Genomic DNA, 22,044 nt, shown 5'->3' with positions numbered 1-22,044 from the left:
ATATAGGATGTTGGCGTGTTTGTGACAAACTTGGATAAATGATACCAAATGCAAATTATTATTATTATTTTCGTATACCGAGTACTCGCATTGTGGGTCTACAAGCCTTCGAAGTTTCAGCTTGCAATAGGTTGTCGTCATTCAGATTAAAGCAAAGCGTCTGAAATGTCTATCGACCCGCTATACGTAGCTGCTCTACTGGTTGCCTTTCACAAGGGTATCAACCTAGTTGCAATATTAAATAGTCAAAATGGCGCCTAAAATGTGGAATAGGAAAAGTTTTTTTGAAAATTTGAATGAGAATGGCAAATCTACACAACGTTTGAAATCGACCAGCAAAACGGCACGTTTCTAGCACTTGAGATTTTTCGAGAGCTCATTGTCGAAGGGATTTTCCACAAACATGAACTTCTCTTGACCACAAACAAACCTAGCGCTTTAATATATAGATTGTTACGTGTATATTTAATTCAGGCGTTTTACATTTAAAGGGTAAGCGAAAAAAACAAGGAATGTCAAAACTGTATTTTCGAGAAAACTATGTTTTAATATTGAAAACCGCCACAAAATGAATAGGGTTAGTCAAATTTTTTGCCCCTTTCCTAGGATATTTTTACATTTACGCATACATGGTATGTACAGTCAAATAGTACCAAGAATCAACAGATAGGCCAAAGCACCCGTTAAAGCGCACACATGGACATTCATTTTTTTTTTTCCCTTTACCCTTAATTTGAAGTCGAAACAGTCAGATGTAAAGATACAATGCATTCAAATTTGAATGCCTATAGGAGTCGTATTGAAATGTTCGCTTATGGTTGAATTTAAACTTCCATACATTGTTCTTGTACTGTGAAATTTACTAGTGGTTCATATTCAATACACGATTTTATCATTTTCTTTGTTGCATATCTACTACGTTGAAGTGACAATATCCTGTAGATTAGTTGAATGAACCTTGGCTATACCTCAACCTCTTCTTGATTTCGCTGTGATAGAAAGTTACCTTGTCTGCTGAGGGATAACATGATTTCTTTTCTCTTTATAAGGCTTAATAAGAACAACAGTATCTTATCAGCTTCTTGTGAAATTCGTTGCATGTTATCGTAGATAATTCTTAGTATATGTCTTGTCAGTACTAGAAGTTAAAAGGTTTCGTGTACAAAGGCATGTGTGTGTCCGTTTTGATGGTCAAGGGACTCGCTGTCGTCATAGATATTAGAAGTAACGTGTTGTGGACGTCAAGGAAGTTAGTGGGTTTCTTTTAATCCCTCAAGTTCATGGCTTTTTCTCCTTTTCCAATGTTTGACGGAAAAAATTACAGGGTTCCCTGGTACCTTGAACAACGTACTGTATATGCGGCAAATATTTTACTTTTGAGAACTATTGCGTGAAATGGATAATGAGCATTACGTATTGAAAATCTATTTAGATTCCGTTAATCAGTGCTACATTCATTGCAAGGTCGAACAGTAATTTGTACATACTGATTTTGTAACTATTTATTCAACCTTAGCTAATAGTTTTTTTTTTACAATAAATAAGTCACTTCGTTTGATTGCAAATCATTTGTTCTTTTACATATCTTTAATCCACTCGTGAAGTTTACAGGAGTAATACATTTGACTTGCGGAAGTTTTTATTTTTTTTTTAAAAAATTAATAGGTTACTACTTGCACATGTGTGTTGTCATTCTTGGAAGGATGCCAGGCTTCGTATGTTCCTGGCTCGCCTCTCGTGAACAACTAGTTAAAGTGCAGCGTTGCCAGTTATATCACGATAATCAAACGAATTGAACATTAAAAGATCTGTATAATAGGCTATATTGACCTTGCCTTTCAGGCGATATAAAAACAATTGTTAATCTGTTTTGCGTAGGATCATTAAGTAATGAACGAGACCCCAATAGGTTAGAACTCCAAATATAATATTGAACTGAAGTAGAATAAATTTATATTGGTTTGTTAGGCATACAGTTCAACTGTTTCTCATAAAATACGTTCAACACTTTTTCCGTTGTGAAGAAATTTGAAAATACTTCGGTTTTCGTAGGTCTTAGTGCCATTATCAATCTTAAAGGTACAAGAATCATAGTATTGCGGGAGAAATGCAATACAGTGAAACCTCTCTAAAGCGGACAGCCGTGGGGAATCAAAAATTGTCCGCTATAGAGAGGTGTCCGCCTTAGAGAGGTTTCAATATTTTCTTACGTAAATTAATAAACAAGGTAATATGCAATTAGAAGAAAATATTTTTGCATGAATCACGTATTTATAAATATTACCAAAATGTTACTGTACCTACATTATCTTGCACCATCCAATTCGAGGCACAACATGGGAATAAGATGTTATAGTTCTCTGCACTTTACACTTATCGCTACTTACTACATTTTCGGTGTATTGCTTTAATTTGTGAGTTAATTGCAATCCAGCAATGACTTTTTTTTAAAAAGTCAGTATGCGTACTCGTGGTCAAAAATAACAAACGTCTTATGTTTGGGTAGAGATTCCAGCGGGACAGTAGAATGATGTATCATTCCAAACAGTGGGCAACTGTCAATCACTTTTTTTTTTTCTGAAGCAGGTTGGGTGGGAGTGGAATGCAAGCAAAGGATATAAGGGTGTTGTGAAACAGAGGCCCTTCCTCTGGGTTGCTGAACAGACAGTTGAGGAGGCAAAATGTCACACCTACATGTTCTTCCTTGGTGACATACGTATGAATTACTTAAAGTATATTTTTACTGCACTTTCCAACTTGTTTCTAGAGAAAGTGTCCGTAATACGGAGGTAAATAATACCTATAAAAGACAAGAAAGACTGTCCGTGTCCGTACTAGAGTGTGTCCGCTTTAGAGAGGTTTGCCAATATGTTTTTTCCTATTACTGTGTTTGGGGATTACAAAATATGTCCGTTATGGGAGGTGTCCGCTTTATAGAGGTGTCCGTTAGTAGAGGTTTCACTGTACTGCCGTGTCGTGACAAAACGCTGTAACTTTGGCGGAGAAGTTTTGCGAAAATGAGCCGTAAAGTTTTCATTCGAAAATGTGATCTGTATCGTGCAGAACGAGTGTAACTAGGCAATAATGGTCAACCAATCAATTTTCACCAAATTTAATCACACAACATGCATTTACGTAACATTACATGTAACCACGTGTTTCCAATATCAAGATACACTGGTTCTACACGATACAGATCACATTTTCGCATGAAAACTTTACGGCTCATTTTCGCAAAACTTCTCCGCCAAAGTTACAGCGTTTTGTCACGACACGGCAGTGTAGTTGTACAATATTTTATTTGTAGTTCAAAACATCTTTAAAATATCCTCGAACCCTCATGTGCTATTAGGTGTTGCAATTAAGCTCCAGGAGGGGAAACAAAGTACAAATTTTGCAAGGAAAAGTAAGCTTTTAAAACGCTTATCTTTTAACTTTTTTTTTTTTTTTATAAGACATGTTTATAACTGCTCTTCTCGCTGATCTAGTGGGGGCCGCGGAGGCTCAGTGGGGGCTCAGTTCGTTCACTTCTGGTGCGTGGGGTCCTCGATTCGATCCTAGCTCGCGCCAAGTGAGTTTTGTGGTGATCAAACATCGTGTACGTGGATTTTCTCGGGGGTTTTCCATTTCCTCCCACTGTTTTCTTTCCATCATTTCATTTATTTCTCATCACCGTCTCCTTTAGCTTAGCCGACATAATTATGGGACGTAAAGCTTAAAGATTTCATTTTTTTCGCTTGTCCACTGGATAGCATGCGGCTTTGGTGCACAGAGTCCCGAGTTCTATTAAACTATGGTATGTTGTGTGGTATAGGTATAGATTACTCTCGAAAAAAGAAAAAAAACTTTATATTCGTGTATTTATTTGGACACCACTCATTCTACTTTGGAACTTCTTGAATACAATAAAAGACAAATTCAAGCATATATTATTTATTAGATAAAATGCTTTGGTCAGAAATATTTTTATAGTGTATTTATTATATAAAACTGACGAAGTAGTAATATTGGGTAATGAGCGTGTGAAAGCATTTCCCTAAAAATATAAATTTTGCAGCGTGAATAAATCATAAACTTACGTGGTAAGGTTTATTCTCTTTTTCTCCTACTTTTCATAGAGAACTGTAAGCATCTTCAGAGAAGTGCATATTTATATATTTGTATGTTGATCTCCCCTCCCTTCTCCCCGTCTTCGAATGTGAACATTTTCTTTCATTACTATGGCGAAAGTTTTTTTTTTTTTTTAAATTTTTACTTGTACGACGATTAAAGAGAAAAATAAAAAGAAAACTAAATTCATGTTTCCTGAATATCAGTGTAGCCAAATTTCGTTGCTAAATTTATCCGCACGCTTTATTTTTGTGGTATTCGACTTGGCTAGACAGTCTTACAAAGGCCAACGACTGGAGTACTGTACTGGCTTCCGATCATTTTCTTTTTCAAATGCAGTTTCAACATTCCGTGTAACGGTTTGAAATTAGTCATTGCGTTTTCCTTTATTAGGTAAAGCACGATGCACAATTGATTATATGTCAGGTTCATATCTGAACCAATGCGTGTTTACTATACAGTTTGGCAAAAACTATTTACGCTCACTAAATTATGAGTGAATGAAATGAGCTTGAAATATTATTTTTTTCTTAATTTTGAGTAGTCAGCATAAGATAGTTTTGTGACTAAATCTTGTGTTCAGTGTTTAGATTAACTTATTTTAATGTGCAGCTCGTTCAATTCCAAATATTGTTTAATAAAATATCACAACACTGTGTTGTGACGATTAGAAAACTATTTCCTCAGCATTAATATATTTTCATATACAGGGTGTCTCAAAACAACATCGACAACGCTTAAGAGGTTATTCATGACACCACGATAAGACAAAAAAGTGTAGATCAACCTAGGTGCGCAAATACTTCCTTTCGGATCTATAGGCTGCCGAAAACATGAAAAAATGAACTCAAAAGATTCATAGCATCAAAACTATGGGACCTACTGTAGTCGGGTCAAGTCTTCACTTAGGAAGTAATACGTACACTATCCAAAAATACATTTTTCAGGATCCTAAGATACTCACGCAACAATTTTTATAGAGGGAGTTTGGCTATGGGCATATAATTTGAAGTACTCACGAACTTCCTGTATAAAAATTGTTGCGGGTGTACCGCAAGATTCTGAAACTTGGATATTTGCATAGTGCACATACTAGTTCCTAAGTGAAGCTTTGACCCGACTACGGTAGGTCCCGTAGTTTTGGAGCTATATAGATCTTTAAAGTTCATTTTTTTCATGTTTTCGACAGGCTGTATTGTATTATATTCCGAAAGGAAGAATTTGTGCATCCAGGTTGGTATATACTTTTTGTCTTATCCTGATGTCAGGAATCACCTCCCAAACGTTGCCGGTGTTTTGAAACACCCTGTATAAGAAAGTTGGCTTGAATAGTGCCTAGTATGTATCTAGCACATGTTTCTCAAACTGTGATCCGTGTAGTCTGCTTTTGTGGTCCTCTTGGATTTTATTGTTCTGTCCGTCTTGGACTAATTAATCAATCTAAGTGAATTGTGTATCTCATACTATAGTTCAGAATTTCAATAAAGTGTAGATTATACAGTTTAATAAGATAGATACCACAAATTTTAATCGCTTACGTAATGTATTATTATAAAATATTCTTGGTAGTAGTACCAGTATAAAATAAAGGAAATTTTAATTATTACTGTTTCATTTTAAAATATAAGCATATTGATATATTCACAGTACATTAATAATAGTATAACAGTTATTAATAATAATAAAAGTGGTTCTCACTTAGTTGAGAAAGTCTGATTTAACTCGTTGGATTGTGTAATATTTACTCGCTGATTTGTACGCTATTTTGATGTTTATAGCTTGTGAAGTCTGTTTTACATTAAACATTACTTTATAAACAAATCAAACTTAACATGTGATGTATTTAAATATATTTGGTCTGAATGAAGTAGTACCAAAGATTTGTTTTTCTGCTTCAGGCTGCAGGACGTCACCAATGCAGCTATTTAATCAATCTACAGAAACAAGAGTTCCTTCTGCAAGGCGGCAACCAAACCTGGTTGAAAGGATTATCCCAAATTCCGCAGAAGTTACGGGATTTGTACGAAATAAACAAAATTCTTGCCCACCGACCGTGGCTCTTGAACAAATCTCATATAGAGGTAAGTGTAAGCAACATTGCTTTCAGATATACTTAAATACATTTCTCGAGTATCGTCAATCTTGTAGTTAATTACAATCATTGGTCACCTCTTTTGATTATGTATACACAGCGTAGTTTATGATAAGACAAATTATGGCTTTGATCGTCTTTTACGTTCTAAAAATTTCGTGTTTTGATTCCAGCTGAAAAAGCAAAGTTAAAAAGAAATTGAAATTTGTTGATTTCTAGAAGTTTTAATGACTTTTCACATTAAGATAGTTCAGTCACCAATTAACGTGGATTATGTAATAGTGTTAGTCCAGCAATGCAACATTACGTCATAGTTCCGCATATTATATATATAATATATTCGTCTGCAAGGATATATATTTTTATAAAGTTAGTGTCAATCGTGATAATCAATGCAAATCAGGTAACAATAAAATTCCACAACATGCATAAGATCAGCTTAGCCATTGAATCGAAAGGCCATGATTTTGAAACTTGTATGTAGGTCAATGTGAAGCAAAGCTTGCGTGATAGTTCTCTTGCTTAAAAATAGTTCGGTCACCCGTCCTCATTCCTGTTTTTTCAGATCTATGTTTTTACCATAGCCAGTTAATGTGCCAATGAACTAGGGCCCTCAGGCTTATGGTAAAAGTTCACTGCGTTGTAGTCGACTAGAGCGGGGCATAAACAACTGTTAGCACCTAGTGTTTGTAGTTTCACGTAATATTCGTACAGTTAACATGAGAATCACATTGTTTGGAGCAGAACTCTGTAATTGACAGATAATATACATAATACTCCAACAAGATAGTGCAATTTGCACTTCTCCAAATTTATTCAAACAAGATATTGCAATTAGTGCTTCAACTGCTATCTCAAAAGTGGAAGTATGCTTATTTATTATCTTTTAATGTTATATATATATATATATATATATATATATATATATATATATATATATAGTAGGTCCTTCAGATACCACTATGGCTAGTAGTTGGCCACATCCATACATTTTTACTTGCAATAAGGGAACAGATAGCATGCAAACAGAAGCACGCAGTGTGATCTTGGAGTTGGCTCCATTTTGAAATCGTCTTGCACACTTGTTGTATCATCATTCACAGCGAGTTGTAAATGCGTGTAGCATTAAAATTCTTAATTTGATTTGATTTTTCAGTTTAGCGTCCGTTTCAATAGCTAGGCTATGTAAGACCTGGACCTACCGAGGTCCGAACCACATGAGCTCCCATTGGGAATCGAACCCGGGTCTCGTAGGACAAAGGTACCTATGATAACTGCTTAGCCACGATGGAGCTCCATTTTCTTTTTTTTTCTTTTCTTTTTCTTTTTTTTTTGTGTGTAAGGGATATTTTGAGGAGCAAGTAATATGATTAGCAGATGGCGCAGATCACTTCAATAAATGGAATATGCTTGTGTTTCATACTCAATACTTAGACCTAAAAAATAAATATGCCACGCTGTGTACTGGAAGAAATTATATATATATAATAAATGTAGTACACATTTCATATCGTACGATTTAAAAATAACTGAAATTTTCTTAAATATTTTCGTTAAGTTTGTCCCTAGTTGTAATGTAAACGTTATTGAACAATTTTCTTATTTCATTTTCATGTGGTTAGATATTTTTTTTTTTTTAAAAATATGTCTTCATTTAATGTTGAAGATGCATTAGTTATAATATGTTCCCTAGTCATCAGAGTATACTTACATTTGTACAAATTGGAATGCCTCTGTTAGTTTAATTTTACTGTAAATAACATGTCTCATGGGCACATCTGCACATTTTATCGATGTCAGCAGGATATAGATTTGTTACTGATATTTACGTCCCGTGGTGTAACAAAAGATTCAATCCCACAAGGAATTGAATCCAGCATTATATTCTCAAGGTTACTAACTCGGCAGATCAATAATGTTCAGTTACTTTATTAAGTAGTTTGTGTTTACCGAAGCTAAATAGTAAGAATAGATTGATAACCAGATTACAATAAAGGCTTACTCATTTGGTACGAGTATTATCCACTGAGTACGTAATAACAATAAGATAGCCTGTGTTATATGAAGCTATCTAAGTTAGTGTCTTTTGTGGCACATAAAATGTCCAACTTAAACAGTAATTATATTTTGTAATGTGTGATGGAGAGAACGATAAGTTACTTGTAGTATTGTTTGCAATGCATCTAAATATAGTTTTGCTTCCTTTTTCTGTAAATGACTCTACTCTCGGCCCAAATATTTTTTTCTTTCGCAATATATTTTGTGTAATATTTGTGTATGCTGTTATTATTTTGAATTTCAATGAGTGACGTTTCTTCTGTCTGCTCCTAGAAACTAACCAAAGGAAAGGACAGCTGGTCATTGGCCGAAGTGGTTCATGCGATTGTTATTCTCGCTCATTTCCATTCGTTATCCAGTTTCGTCTTCGGTTGTGGAGTGAATGAAGAATTGGACGACGAAAACGGTCATGTATATGGAGGAGCGAATTGTGATGCTGTGTTGTTGAGTTCATCACCAAAGTCACCGTCGCAGATCGACAGAGAAGGTAAGTACGCTGACTCGGTGTGTGTCAGCGTAAACTAAATGCAGTTTTCTAGCTTTCTTTACCAATTTTCCACTTGTTTTCATAATTTAGTTAGCTCTTTGATTGGCTTAATGTTTTTTAAACTCTATAGGTTCTGTGCTTGCACTTGTAATCAAACTTGAACTAAAACTTTGAAGTTTAATGTACCTTGCGTCAGTGGAGGAATAAGAAACAAAATAGGAGGAATAGTAATGATAGTTCGCTTCCAGTGGCAGCATGAGATTTGATTTTTTTAGGCTTCCACTGATTGTATTATTTTTGTTGTTTAGAGTATATTATTCATTCTTAATTAAAACCATAGAGGTGTTTTTATGTGTGTGTGTAAAGGTTGTGTTCATTGTGTTTCCAAATACGTACAATAATCAATACAAAAATTGTGTAATTAAAACACGTGTGTGTGTTAAGTAATATGATTCCTTTTATTTCAGATATGTGGACACCATTGTCGAGTTCGGCCGAACAGGAGGTAGGAGTCGATACCCTTATGCAGAGAATGAAAAGCTTGTCTGAAAAATCTGAAGAGTTCACGCAAGAAGAAAAGACAAAGAGGTGCGTATAAAATTGTAGCGTCTGGAATTTTTTAATAGTTGTAACGAGCACAAACACCATATATTAAGATACGAAACAAAATTACTTCAAAGTTTAAAGCAAAGCAAAGTATTTTTATATTAGAAGATCCAAGCAAATGGATTAATGCATTCATTGTCAAAAATAGTGGATGACATCTCTCTCTATTAAATTTTGAAAATTATTCATTACTGTAATCTCATCAATGCTTAATTTGAAATACTGCTGTACAGTTCAGTGTTAGACTCTTGGTATTTGAATTATCATTGGCTTATCTTAGTTTGCTTGTCTAGTTTTTTTTTTTTTTTTTTTTTTTTTTTGTACACAACGTACACATTTTCCCGTAATACTAAGAATAATGTTTTTGAAAGTAAATATGGAAAAGTATGCTTTTGTAACTTAAATTGTTGAAAGGGAGTTTATAATGCTGAAAGATAAACTGTATTATAATTTGTAAAATTGTGGCTTTTATATGGAAAATTTGTTTCTGATGGACTAATAGTTGCCAGATTTTCAGTATAGGTTTCTTTGTTAGGTGTTCTTTGCTAAATGTGTTACAACAATCAGTTTCTATTTCTTCTGCGCATTTTTGTAGGAATCTGAGCTTCATCCGTTGTGCTCACGTTTATTTATAAACATTATTTCGTTCATAAATATGAGTTAACTATCAAACAAAGAAAGGGTGGCGTAACACATGTTCTTACTGGCTTAGAGTTACACTCTGGAAGTAAGACATTTGATTTTATGGATTAATGCAATGGGTTTCAAGCTGTTTAGAAGGCCATTTGCTTTAAAGTTACAGATATCATGAGTGCATTAAGCCATACATAAATTTATGTAAAATTCATGTTGATTTTAGGCGGTGGACGCTTTTGAATGATAAACTCTTGTTACTCTACCTTAGTATGTGAATTTAACAAATACTTACAATTGTAGGTTTGAACATGTGGAGAGTCAGAGTGCAGAGTTGTCAGCAGGTCCCGAGCCGTTGACCCAGCTGAAGGCTGATATTGGCCACTTTGTCGAAGACCCTACCTTCCTGTATCAGGACTTCGCGAGACGTGGTGAAGTTACGGACATTCCTACCTTCCGAGTACAGGTAAGCTATTTCTCTCTTTATCTCAAACGTATATAAGTCTTTCTGTAAAAGAAGCATCACCCTTCTTGAATGAAGATTCCTTCTGAGTTGTATTTTGTGGTTTTCTATTTCTATTTCTTTGGATCATTGTTATTGTTACTTTCAGTAAATGTTTGACTTTTTGTGTTTCGTGCCTTTTACCTGTAATTTTGTTCTATAAACGTTGCATTTTCGTTCACATTTTGTTTGTATTGCTCTTGGCATATGCAAATTTGCACGTTTGATTTTGATCGTATCGTACATACCATTTTCTTATAATTTAAAAATATGCAACTGCAATGAGGTAGCTAGAAGGAGTGTAAAGCAATGAGTAGAGTACTTAACAGGCGTACATATAGGCTATTTCAGCGATCCAGTGGATACACGTCACTTATTCTTCTGTTATTACATGAAATATTAAAGTATGCCTAAACTGATTAAATTAAAAAGTAGGCGAAGTATTACTGACTGATAATAGATACAAAAGAGGCGTGAAAGAGTTTGGAATTCGTTGAAGGTTCAAATCAAGCACAGCAGCCTTGAGTACCCAGTCCTTTCTACATAGTTCGTGTGAAGGATAGGATGAGTTGAGTTGAATTTAGTTTAGCGTCCCTTTCAGCAGCGAGTCTATATGAAACGTGTACGTACTGATTACCGTGGAATCCGAACCACATGAGCTTCCGCCGGGAATCGAACCCCGGCCTCCCACGCTAAAGGCGCGTACGCTAACCGCTTAGCCACGAGGAAACTCTTGAAGGATGGGATGAGTATGCTTTGCTAGTTCATGTACTTTCTCTACGTTGGGTAGCTTAGCTTCAGGTCCTCTCAAAAAGATTTTTTTTTTTTTTTTTTTTTTTTTAATTTTTGGCTGGGACTACTTGTTAAATCAGAATGTTCAGTCTCAGTTAAAAAGAACATTATTTTATTTAAAATGAAGAAAATCGTACTAAAATTAAATATCGAGAGTATGGAACAAACACATTATAATAATTACTAACTCGCCTGAATTATATTCCTTTCATGTGTCCCCGCGTAGCGTAGTCGCTAACGCTCTCGCCTTCGGTGCGAGCGGTCCCAGGTTCGATTCCCGGTGGGGCACTCGGTCGAAAAAGTGTAAAACGCTTTTTCCGGCCAGCCACCCAGAATAAGGTTTTCCTAGGTTTTCCACATTCACACCAGGTGGCCTTAGATGCCGAAAGCCCAGAAATCTAAAGCCTAAACTCCTAAATCCTATATTCCTTTCATGTGTTTTATAGCCGATATTTCAAGTGCGTCTTGCAGGCCGTTATTTTGAGGGTTGCTTTCAGAATTTCTTTTCTGCTGGTCTTCACATAGTGTCCATAAGAACAGTGTGTGTATGTAAAAATATGTATAATATAGATTTTTTTAAGGACTCTTATCCTTAACATTCTGTGTTACAATATCCGTAACATTCTACGATGGATATTGTTGTTTCTCCCAACCGTTGGATTTTCAAACTCCTGTTATTGAAGTTCAAATCTAGTAACATTGTACACTCATGTCCAAAATGATTGTCGCATATCTATAGCGGTCTTCTTGTAAGAATATAATTTGATAATGATTTTGCAGGGTACTTTTAATACTGATACTGTGTGTGTGTATAATCGGGAAATGTATATTTGTGGTAAATTTCATGGGAAAATAATTATAAATACGAAAATTAGAATGAGTAAAACAAAATGTTGCTAAATGGACAAAAAAAGTTTCATTTTCGTTTTATTGTTCTTATTTCCTGCTCTTTTGACATGAAATTTGTCACATAATGTCTTTGCCGATTATACACATAATAACATTATAAGAAATACCGGGCGAATTCGTTATCAAATTATATTCCTACAACAACATATTTATAGACATGCGACAATAATTTTGGACATAAGTGTACATGTAGGTGTTTGAATATCCATCAGTTGGGAGACAGAACTATATTTATCATAGAGGATTACAACGATAAGATCACTAGAAGATGCATAAAACAGGTTTGATTAGTTGTTAGTGCACTAACCAAATTATACTATATTATATTTATACACACAAAGTTGTTACCGACACTATGTAAAGACTAGCATAAAGAAATTCTAAGCCCTCAAGATAAATGCTTTCGGAAAGCACTTGAAATATCGGTTATGGAACACACACATGAAAGGAACATTATTTAGATGAATTAGTAATTATGATGATTAACACCAATTCTGGTATCTTCCATAGGTATACGAATGAAACTTCGCTTCACAAATATTTTTACAAATTTTTCAACTTCGTTCCACAATATCTATGGGAAATACAGAAAATAGGGAAAGCAGAAAACTCGTCTACTAAATACGGATTGTCTCTATGAAGTAACTGCCATGAATTAGATACGAAGCTGTACATTCAGAAAACTGATGGTATAGTTCGTCCTGTCGACAATTGGAGGTCTGAATTATGTTCACGCCAGTGCAGCTCTTCCCTTTTCCTTCTCTCCATCATTATACTAAAACAATTTCAGTTAAAAGTAATTTCATCAAGGATTGGGAGTTATTTGCTCTAAGGATGTCATGATTGGAATAAGTGAAATGCGTGTTTACCTATTAAGTATTCTCTCCATTGCATTGTATGGTTCTGAGAGTAATAATTTATTCTTGTAAACTTTGGTGCCTACAATGTTTTGGTTTTCATCTTACTGTTTTGTATTATTCTTTCTCGTACGTATTTTCAAAAAAGGAATCTTCATCAAGGTCGAGATGATTCTTTTATTGTAGCAGTTCTCTTGTAGGCTGGACATAAAACCCAATTCAGTCGCCTACAGAGTTCGTCTGCAACTAATAGGTAATTTTTTTTTTCTTCTTCTTAGGACTACTCATGGGATGATCATGGATACTCACTAGTCAATAGATTGTATAATGACGTAGGAAATTTATTGGATGAGAAATTTAAGACTGCTTATAATCTAACGTATTACACCATGGGAGGGCGAAAAGATGTAGATACCTCTAGATTCCGGCGTGCCATTTGGAATTACATCCAGTGCATGTTTGGTATAAGGTAAGGACTTTCAATCGTGTACGAGTGATAAGATTAACATTAGTTGATGTTCTCGTTTCAGCAAACAATTCAGGAAGTTTGGAGGCTGGTAAAAAAAAAAAAAAAAAAAGTATCGTTTTTAGTCGCTATTTGTTGTGCTATACATATAAATGTAATCATATGTAAATATGGTGATTTTTCTTAGCAGCATCCAATCACTGGTATTGTTACCATTCTTCTACATAATATGATTTGTGATGATTTCGTATTGTACTGATATTTTGATAACTGTTTCTGTAAATCTAACATTAAACTTACAGGATTGCAATGTTTGAGGAATAAAACTAAAAGAACAATTTCCTTCAGTATTCATTTTCACAGGGACTTGTTTTGCTAAGTGTTATTGTTAAATATGTGTTATTTGTCTATAGGTATGTATCATTTAGTTCTAAAACCAGTTTCCGAATTCTCTTTGTAGACATGACGACTACGACTATGGGGAAGTTAACCAGTTACTAGAAAGATCCTTAAAGGCTTTTATCAAATCTGCGTGTTGTTATCCGGAACGTGTAACAAAGAAGGACTATGATACTGTGATGAGGGAATTCAAACACAGTGAAAAGGTTAGTTACAAAAGTGCATGGAAAAAGTTTTCAGTTTCTTTTAGAATGAGGTAACTTACATTTCGTTGCAGGATTGTTGAAAAGAAAGGCTCATTTAATAAATAACCGGAAAAATAGTATAAAAATTCTAAAATACGACTGTGATTGTCATATGTTCATTATTTTGTGGTCGCACGCTAGGAAAGTTTCAAGATGGCAGTACTCTTATAGAAGCAACGAAGTGTCGTTAGATTTCTGTTGGGTGAAGGCATGGATTCGATAGAAATTCATTGCCGGATGACAGTTCAGTACGGTGACAACTGAATAAATTAAAAACTTCGTGGTGGGCTGAAAAGTTGGACATAACCAGTGTTGAAAGTTCCAGATCGATCTTTCACACCAGTCAAGGAAAAGTTGTGTTACTTTGGTTTGCAGCCACAAAGGACCAATTCTTAAATATTACATGCCCAGAGGCCATGATGTAAATAATGGATCTACTTCAACCTTCTGCACGAGAAACGAACATGCAATCCGGAGAGACTACGTGATCTAAGTCAAACCGGTGTGCTTTTGCTCTGATAGTCCGAGACTACACACTGCCAAAGCCACATTCTGCCATCGTAATGGTTTTGAATGCTTTCCCTATCTTCCATATTCGCCCAATCTCGCACCTTCAAATTTCCATTCCTTTGGTCAATGTAAAAATGCATTAAGTGGGTCATAGTTCTAGAATGACAAGGTAGTCCAATCTGCAGTGGATGAGTAGTTACACATACTTCCAAAATACTTTATATTTGTTGTAGAACCAAGCCTTGGCGTACGTGCATTAAACTAGGGGTGAGGGAACAAGGGTGTCATTTGGAGAAGGTAGAAGGGCATGCTCTCCGAGTTTTTAGAAACCCTTGTTTTTTAACAAACTGAATACCCAGTCTAGCAATAAAAATTGTGAAACACCCAAGTCTGTGAACAATGATGCCTCTACTGGCAAAGTCTAAAATGATGTTATTGGAAACTGTTGGGAAACTTATTTTTTTTTTACTGCTTGTAAGAAGTATTCTGCAAAACCATATTTTCGGTTATTAATAAGCCTTTTATTTTTAGTAATTTTCGATAAATTTAGAGGTAAAGAAATCGCGAAGCAGCATTATTCGTGGTCAGCTTGTAGTTTCTGAAATCAAAATTAGATTCCCGGTATCGATCACTCTTGTTGAGGTATTGACGAGAATACGCATTGTCGGAATGATTGTAAGTGCAGCATTGCAATCTTAGTCTCAAGCGCATCATGTCTAAATAATGGTCAACGAGGAGTCAGGCGCGTAGGAACTTAAAATACGAATGCTTATTCTATTTCTTCTAAATATAAACTCTTCGAATCGAGAAACTATTCGTGGGGTACGAAAAACAAAAGATTTGTTCTGTTTGTTGTATTTTTTTTTTTTTTTTTAATTAATATACCGTAGTTTACTGTTGCGTAGTAAGTAACAATGTTTCCCTAAATTAGGAATATATTGCGGAAAATGTCAGGGTACTTCCTTAAGGAAAGGCTTTTCTTTTCCGAGTTCTTGTATTTTCACTATAAGTAGCTTTTATTTCCGCGTGAAAAATATTTCCTTCGTAATTAATGAGCTTCGGGAGCTCCTCCATAAAATAATGAAATGTAAGTCCATGAGGTTTACGAATATTTTAATTTTGAGTAAATTATTCCAAACTTCTTCAGCATGGAAACGTTATTTTTGAGTTTGTATTTTAAACTGTTTATTCTGTGGAAATTGCACTTGGAAACCTACACGGATTCTGTTCCACCTTGACAATAAAGTAGAGGAAAAGTAATGCATGACTTATTTATATAACCACGGCTCCCAAACTATGCTTCAGAGAGAGATTGGGGGGAAAATAAATCTTGCGAATGTGCATGTTTATCTTTTTGGCCATGAACTGAATAGTCAAGTATCATATCTATAACGGTTCAAATTGTTCGATAATGTGTGTATTAAATATTTCTAAACCTAAATACCTACTTCGAATTCATTTCTAAGTGTGTCAAACCTATCTATAGTATTTGAGAAAGGTATTTATTTATTTATTTGTTAATAAACAGTATTATTCGAATAACTTGTGCGAATTTATTAGATAAATACTTTTCTTTGTTAGTATCCTATTTGTACTTATGTACAGACATTAACATAAGTGGTTACCTTTGTCACATATGTTCGTCAATAGATTTCCATAAAGGGAAGCAATTTAAATTGGTTTTCAGCAAGTTACACGGAATCAGATTCTTTCCGACAAAGAAAACTATTCAAAATCGTTCATTATTTTGAAATTAATTAGTTTGGGGTTCAAAATACTTCTTTTCAGAACGGAGACTATATGGGATGGCTTACATCTTAACGTAGAGTTTGAACCACATGAGCTCCTCTTGGGAATCAAATTTTAGCTCTCGAGCACCAAATGTATTTAGCACTGAGAGAATTAAGTTATTGACAAGAAGTCACACAAGATAATGCACACTTGCTTTCACGAATTGGGAGCCGAAGTTACATATACATACATTAAATGTTAATTTTATACAGAGTTTGCTAGAAAAGAATTAATATGCTTTAAGGGAAGGTAAATGACCCTCTGAATAACGTTTTGGACTTAAGTGGATCTTCTGAAGTTTGGTCACGGTGGTCTAAAATAGAAAAATATAGTGAAACTTCGAGGAGTAAAAATAAACGGGAGAAGGGAAATGATGACAAAACGTGTGATAATGAGTTTCTAATATACGCTTATCAAGCCAAAGAGTTGTTTTCTGATGAACAGGATAGTTTTCCATGTGGTGGGTCATATTATCAGGTAAGTGAAGATTGCCAACTCCTGTTGGTGTATTTGTATCTACACGGAATGGGAGACAGTGATCAAAAATTACACCAGCATCAATATTTACAAAATAAAATACCAACAGCTTGGGAATCTCCGTTTGACAGATAAAAATACCCACAGCAGGGCTACTTGTTCCTTGGAAGACGTACTTTAGCTTGATGAGCGTTACATCAGGAACGCGCGTTAACCATTTTAAGAACTGACCCATTTTAAGGAAGTTAATATCCTACCTTTAGTTAAGGTATCTGCCTAAACTACCGGGAAACAAGTCGAAGAATAAACAAAGACAATAACTGCCTTCAACGACAACGTTAAAAAGCAGAAAATATTTTTTTTTTAAAAAAAAGTTGCTATTATCAACAAAAGCCTTAAACAAATAACGCCTAATCTAAAACTAATTTCACTGGTGTATATGTATCTTTTATCGCTTTTAATTATTTTAAATATATATATATATATATAAAATTATTACCAAGCCTTCAGGGACAGAACTGAAAATTTCTCTGAGGGAGGAAGAAATTTCTTTGGATGCAGACAATCATTTTTCATGTGGTAAAAGTAGGGAGTATGTAACGCCAGTTTTCTTCGTGTAATCATTTTTTGACTAGTACAAGAACTAGGTTCCCAGTTAGCAGTACGAATTTCATACAGCTGGTATTGCTCTTTTTCTGATTGTCATAAATCTGTCAGTACCAAAGAAATTTTTTCCCACAATATAAGTAGTATCGAGAAGTCAAAACCTAAGAAACAGAAAGAAAGTTAGTTATAATACTGTAGCACTAGTTCATGTATAGCTGTTTGATAATTAAAAATACGTTTATGTAGCCAATACATGTAAGATTGAACAGCAAGATCATATAAAGTTATTCAGTAAATGTTGTAGATTTCTTACGAAATACATTGCAATTATTTTTCTTTTCACAGGTTCATGTGAATCTAATGGTGCTAGAGGCAAGGATGCAGGCGGAGTTGCTATACGCTTTAAGAGCCGTGATGCGCTACATGACGTAGGTACCGTAATAATGTTGCCTGTCACCCGTTTCCCCCAGACCAACTGGAAGAGGTTGCGTATTGTTTCAGGTCCTCGAGGCAGCAGTAGAAAACGACCATCCAATTGAACTGCGCTAGAGCTGAAGAATGTGGTTGGTGTGCAGTTCAAGAATCCGCTTGCGCCGTCGGGTAGCTTGCAGGAGTGCTTGTCTGTGATCTTAACAACAAAAAAAAAAAAAAAATCTATCCGATAACTCAACAATAGTTATGGACGTTGCTTTTATTTTGTTTTCCAGTTGGCATTATGGGGAAAGAGAAATCCTTTTAATTTATATGGGGGAAAAGGGGCATTAATAATGGCACAAAAGGAATTTATATATATATAGATTATATTATACATATTGACTGTGATCTGTTGGTAAATAAGTTGTATCGCCCAAGTTTCATGGTATGCCAATATAATAAGCGTTTTGTGTCACTGTTGAAGTGTTCTGTTTAAAACAAATGTATCAATGTAGTTAAGATTAGGAAACAGTTTAACAATATTACTATAAAATAGAATGTTAATAAATGTAAATTGTCATGAATTTTGTCTCCCCAACTTACTTAAATTACTACGAAAAGAGCGAGAGAAAAAAATGCCAGTGAAATAGGTAAATAATAAACGAAACAAAAAAGTCAATTTGTGTAGTTTGTATTACCTCCCTATTTGGGGTGCCACAACCAAGAAACTTGGGTTCCTTTTTTGACTTGTTCGAGTCAGCTTACGTATGTTTTTATTATTACTTGGCCTATTTATTGAAATTTGTTAATATTGCATCCAGAGCTTGTATGATATTTGCTTCAGTGAAGCTTCGCATATAATTAATTAAAATAAAATTTTAAAAAAAGGCGAAAAAATATAAAATATATATATAAATATTATAGAAGGCAACCTATATATTTTCAGTAAGAGAGAGTAACTGAATATTTTCCCACCCTTAAATAGTTTTAATTCTTGTTTATTTTTTTCCTTTTTTTCCCCCTTCCACCACCACCACCTATGTTTTTAAGAGAAGAGCTAAAAAATTAAAAAAAAAAAGGATGAACGAAAATGTCAGTATTTGCATATAGATGAGTTTTTGTTGATTGTCTTACATTCATTTTTTTTTAAGTAACTATTTTGTATATGTTTGCAAATACGTGTGTTCGGATTGTACGTATGTGTATATCTGTAATCGATGTGTAGTTGAGAGTTGGTGTTAATCCTTGTTGTCCCTCGTGCGCCTTTCAGTTCTGTTCCTGTCGATGAGTTTCATTTTTTGTTGTACGTAGGACTCAGTTTTTTTTTTTTTTTTTTTTTAATATTATTCTCAGTGCCAGTTTGCCTTACGTTATATTTTTTTTTTGTCTGCTTAATAATGTTTAATAAGGAGGAGGCATTACCAAGTGCTTGTTGTTGCATCTACAAAAATATATATATATATGTAAACAAACCTATACATACTTCGAACACTTTGGCAACATTTTTCCCCCCATACTTTTTTTTTTTTTTTTTTTCGTTCGTGATTATATGCAGTTTTTATTACTTGTGCAGTGTAATGCTCTCTAACTTCAGCCAGTAGTGTGATCTCAGTATTATAAATGTTCGAAGACTCCTGGGAGTTGTACATTATACTCTTCTTTTTATACATACAAATAAATATATATATATAGAAATAAATAAATAAATAAATAAATCTTATAAAGTATATTATATATATAGAGTTTAGTTATAAACATAGTAGCTTGTGTATAGACTGGTACATCTGTTGCCAAAGACTGGTCATGGTAATTTTTTTTTTCCTTTGTTCTGGAATGAAAAAGATCGATATGTTACGATGAGTATCCATAGTTTCACCACAGTGTTGTTCTGGTAAATGATTCCTTTTTTTTTTTTTTTTTTTTTCACCGCTGCTGACTTTCTTAAACGTTATTAGAATATATTTTGCGCACGAATTAGTAACAATTAAAGGAAAAATGAATTTCTTTCGGTAACGTAAAGTGCCGAAATTTAAGATTGGGAATTTATGCAGCGAAAAGAAATCTCTAAAGTATAAAAGAGGAGAATTTCATGAATCGACTGATTGAAACCTATATTTACGTTGTAATCTGTGATCTTGTGGATGTTGTTTGCACTACACAACCATGTTTAAATAATCTTGATCCCTAGTCTCTCTCTTGTTTTTTAACTTACATATGTAGGCTTTTAAGAAAAGCTTTAAGACGATGGATAACACACATCTGCTGAAGGTTGGAAGTCATCATATACTATAATATTAATAATATGACTATGTTAGGAATATAATAACTTTCTATTCCATTATTATATTGACCTACTCTTTAGAACGTTGTACGTGTAATTTCCAGGAGAAAGATATCTGGTTCTTCTGCCAGTTGTGCATACTTAGCATAATTGGAAAAAAGATAGACGATGAACTAAGTATAATATCGGTACGTATATGTAATCGGGAAATAAAACTTGCGCTAACGACGCCGAGAAGGCACATGCAGAAATAAGTTTTCAGAGCCTTACATAATCTTAGTTTATCGGATCCAAATTGATCTCAGACTTATTTGTCACATCCATCTAGTTAAGTACACCTCAATAGGCTCTATTTTGTTCCGTATGTCAAATGTTACAACTGAAAAGTATCGAATTAAGTGGATTTTTTTTTTTAAATATGCATTTATTAGTGATTTATTCTGTGGTGAAACTGTGGCATTAAAAGATTTTCTTAAAAATCTCCTTTGTGTGATAAATTAGATTGGTTTCTCAATGGGCAGCAACGATTGCTTAAGAACCTAAACGCAGGTCCTGAATTTCTGCCCGTTAATAGATGGTAATGCTGTGATTTTTCTAAATATACATATAAAGTACATGATTGAGAAAGAAAATTACGTGTGTATGTGTACATATATACATATGGATAGACATTTAGTGAGAAAGTATAAATGTGTAATTATTAACGAACTATATTATTGTATTATATTGGCTTTTACAGATTTTATATACATTACGGGAAATAAAAATGTGTTGGTGAATGTGAAAAATAAGATTTAAATTTATTCTCTAAATTGTTTCAATAATGTTCCAAATTTTACATCATGCACATATTTGACAAATGTACTAAGAGTTTATATATATATGTATGTGTGTGTGCACATATCAGCTATAGTGCTAACATCTAAATTTCTTTAAACTAAATTCAAATTTAATAATGAAAAGTAAAGTTGATGATGATGATAATAATTAAAAAAATCTCTGTCTAGATGTGAAAGTGAGTGGTGTTGTATGAGTGAGATCCATTTTTTTTTCTTTTTTTTTTTTAATTTTTATTTTACCATGTTCTTGTTTATTGAATCCCATGATTTTTCCTTTTGTAAAAGCAGAAAAATGCGATGAATTTTTCTGTAGAAGAATGTATATGGAAAATTGAACAACCTAATTCGACTTCATTTCAGTGTTTAGGATTCAGTCCGTCGTGTACTTTTGAAAATATATAGTGTATGTACTGAAACCTTTGTAAGAAACAAAATCCTTTAAAAAAAAGAATAAAAAGTTTTAATTTTTATTTGAAGTTTTGATTTGAAAACTTAAAGAACTTGAGTACTGAGTAATCCAGATGTAACTGACCAGGATTCTCGTGTGGTATCTAGTTAGGACTTTTAATGGACATCTGCACTAACATAACGATTATGGCGCAAAGAGTGTGAGGTCTGACCTATTCTTTTTAGCCCTCCCTAGATTAACCCTTTTAAGATATATCGTAGTTTTTACTACGAAATGATAGTCTTCAAAATTCGATTAAAAGAGAACTAAGAAAGCTATTTAGTTTCGATTTTTTATATTAATTTAATTTTACAAGAAAGGAGACATTGAAGAAAGCTTTGGAAGGGTCTATACGCAGTGTTTCGAAGGATAGGTGGCGCTGTCGGCGGAAAACTAGTTTTACACGGGAATGACATACCATACAGTGGTCAGTACTTAGTCCTGTAGAGTAGAGGGGGGCAAAAGTACGTGGGGGGTAAGGATACGATTCCCTAAAATCATGTTAGTATATTCGCATATGGC

At 34.1% G+C, this 22,044-nt stretch overlaps 1 protein-coding gene across 2 annotated transcripts in view; it reads left to right on the top strand.

Moving 5' to 3' along the window:
• Positions 1–21,544, top strand: part of Sesn (Sestrin) — a 38,089-nt gene extending 16,545 nt beyond the window's left edge. For both annotated transcript variants that reach the window (XM_081728212.1, XM_081728203.1), the window contains exons 3-9: positions 6,009–6,191; positions 8,534–8,747; positions 9,215–9,335; positions 10,290–10,452; positions 13,325–13,515; positions 13,973–14,117; positions 17,886–21,544. In XM_081728212.1, the coding sequence (XP_081584338.1) occupies positions 6,009–6,191; positions 8,534–8,747; positions 9,215–9,335; positions 10,290–10,452; positions 13,325–13,515; positions 13,973–14,117; positions 17,886–17,972 (1,104 nt within the window). In that variant the 3' untranslated portion in view covers positions 17,973–21,544. The remainder of the gene's footprint in view (positions 1–6,008; positions 6,192–8,533; positions 8,748–9,214; positions 9,336–10,289; positions 10,453–13,324; positions 13,516–13,972; positions 14,118–17,885) is intronic.
• Positions 21,545–22,044: the final 500 nt, after the last annotated feature.

Source organism: Thermobia domestica, chromosome 1 (genome assembly GCF_964235325.1).
Source record: "Thermobia domestica chromosome 1, izTheDome1.hap1.1, whole genome shotgun sequence".
Lineage (NCBI taxonomy): Eukaryota > Metazoa > Arthropoda > Insecta > Zygentoma > Lepismatidae > Thermobia > Thermobia domestica.
Note: the sequence above shows the minus strand (reverse complement) of the source record. Positions and strands in the feature narration are given on the sequence as shown.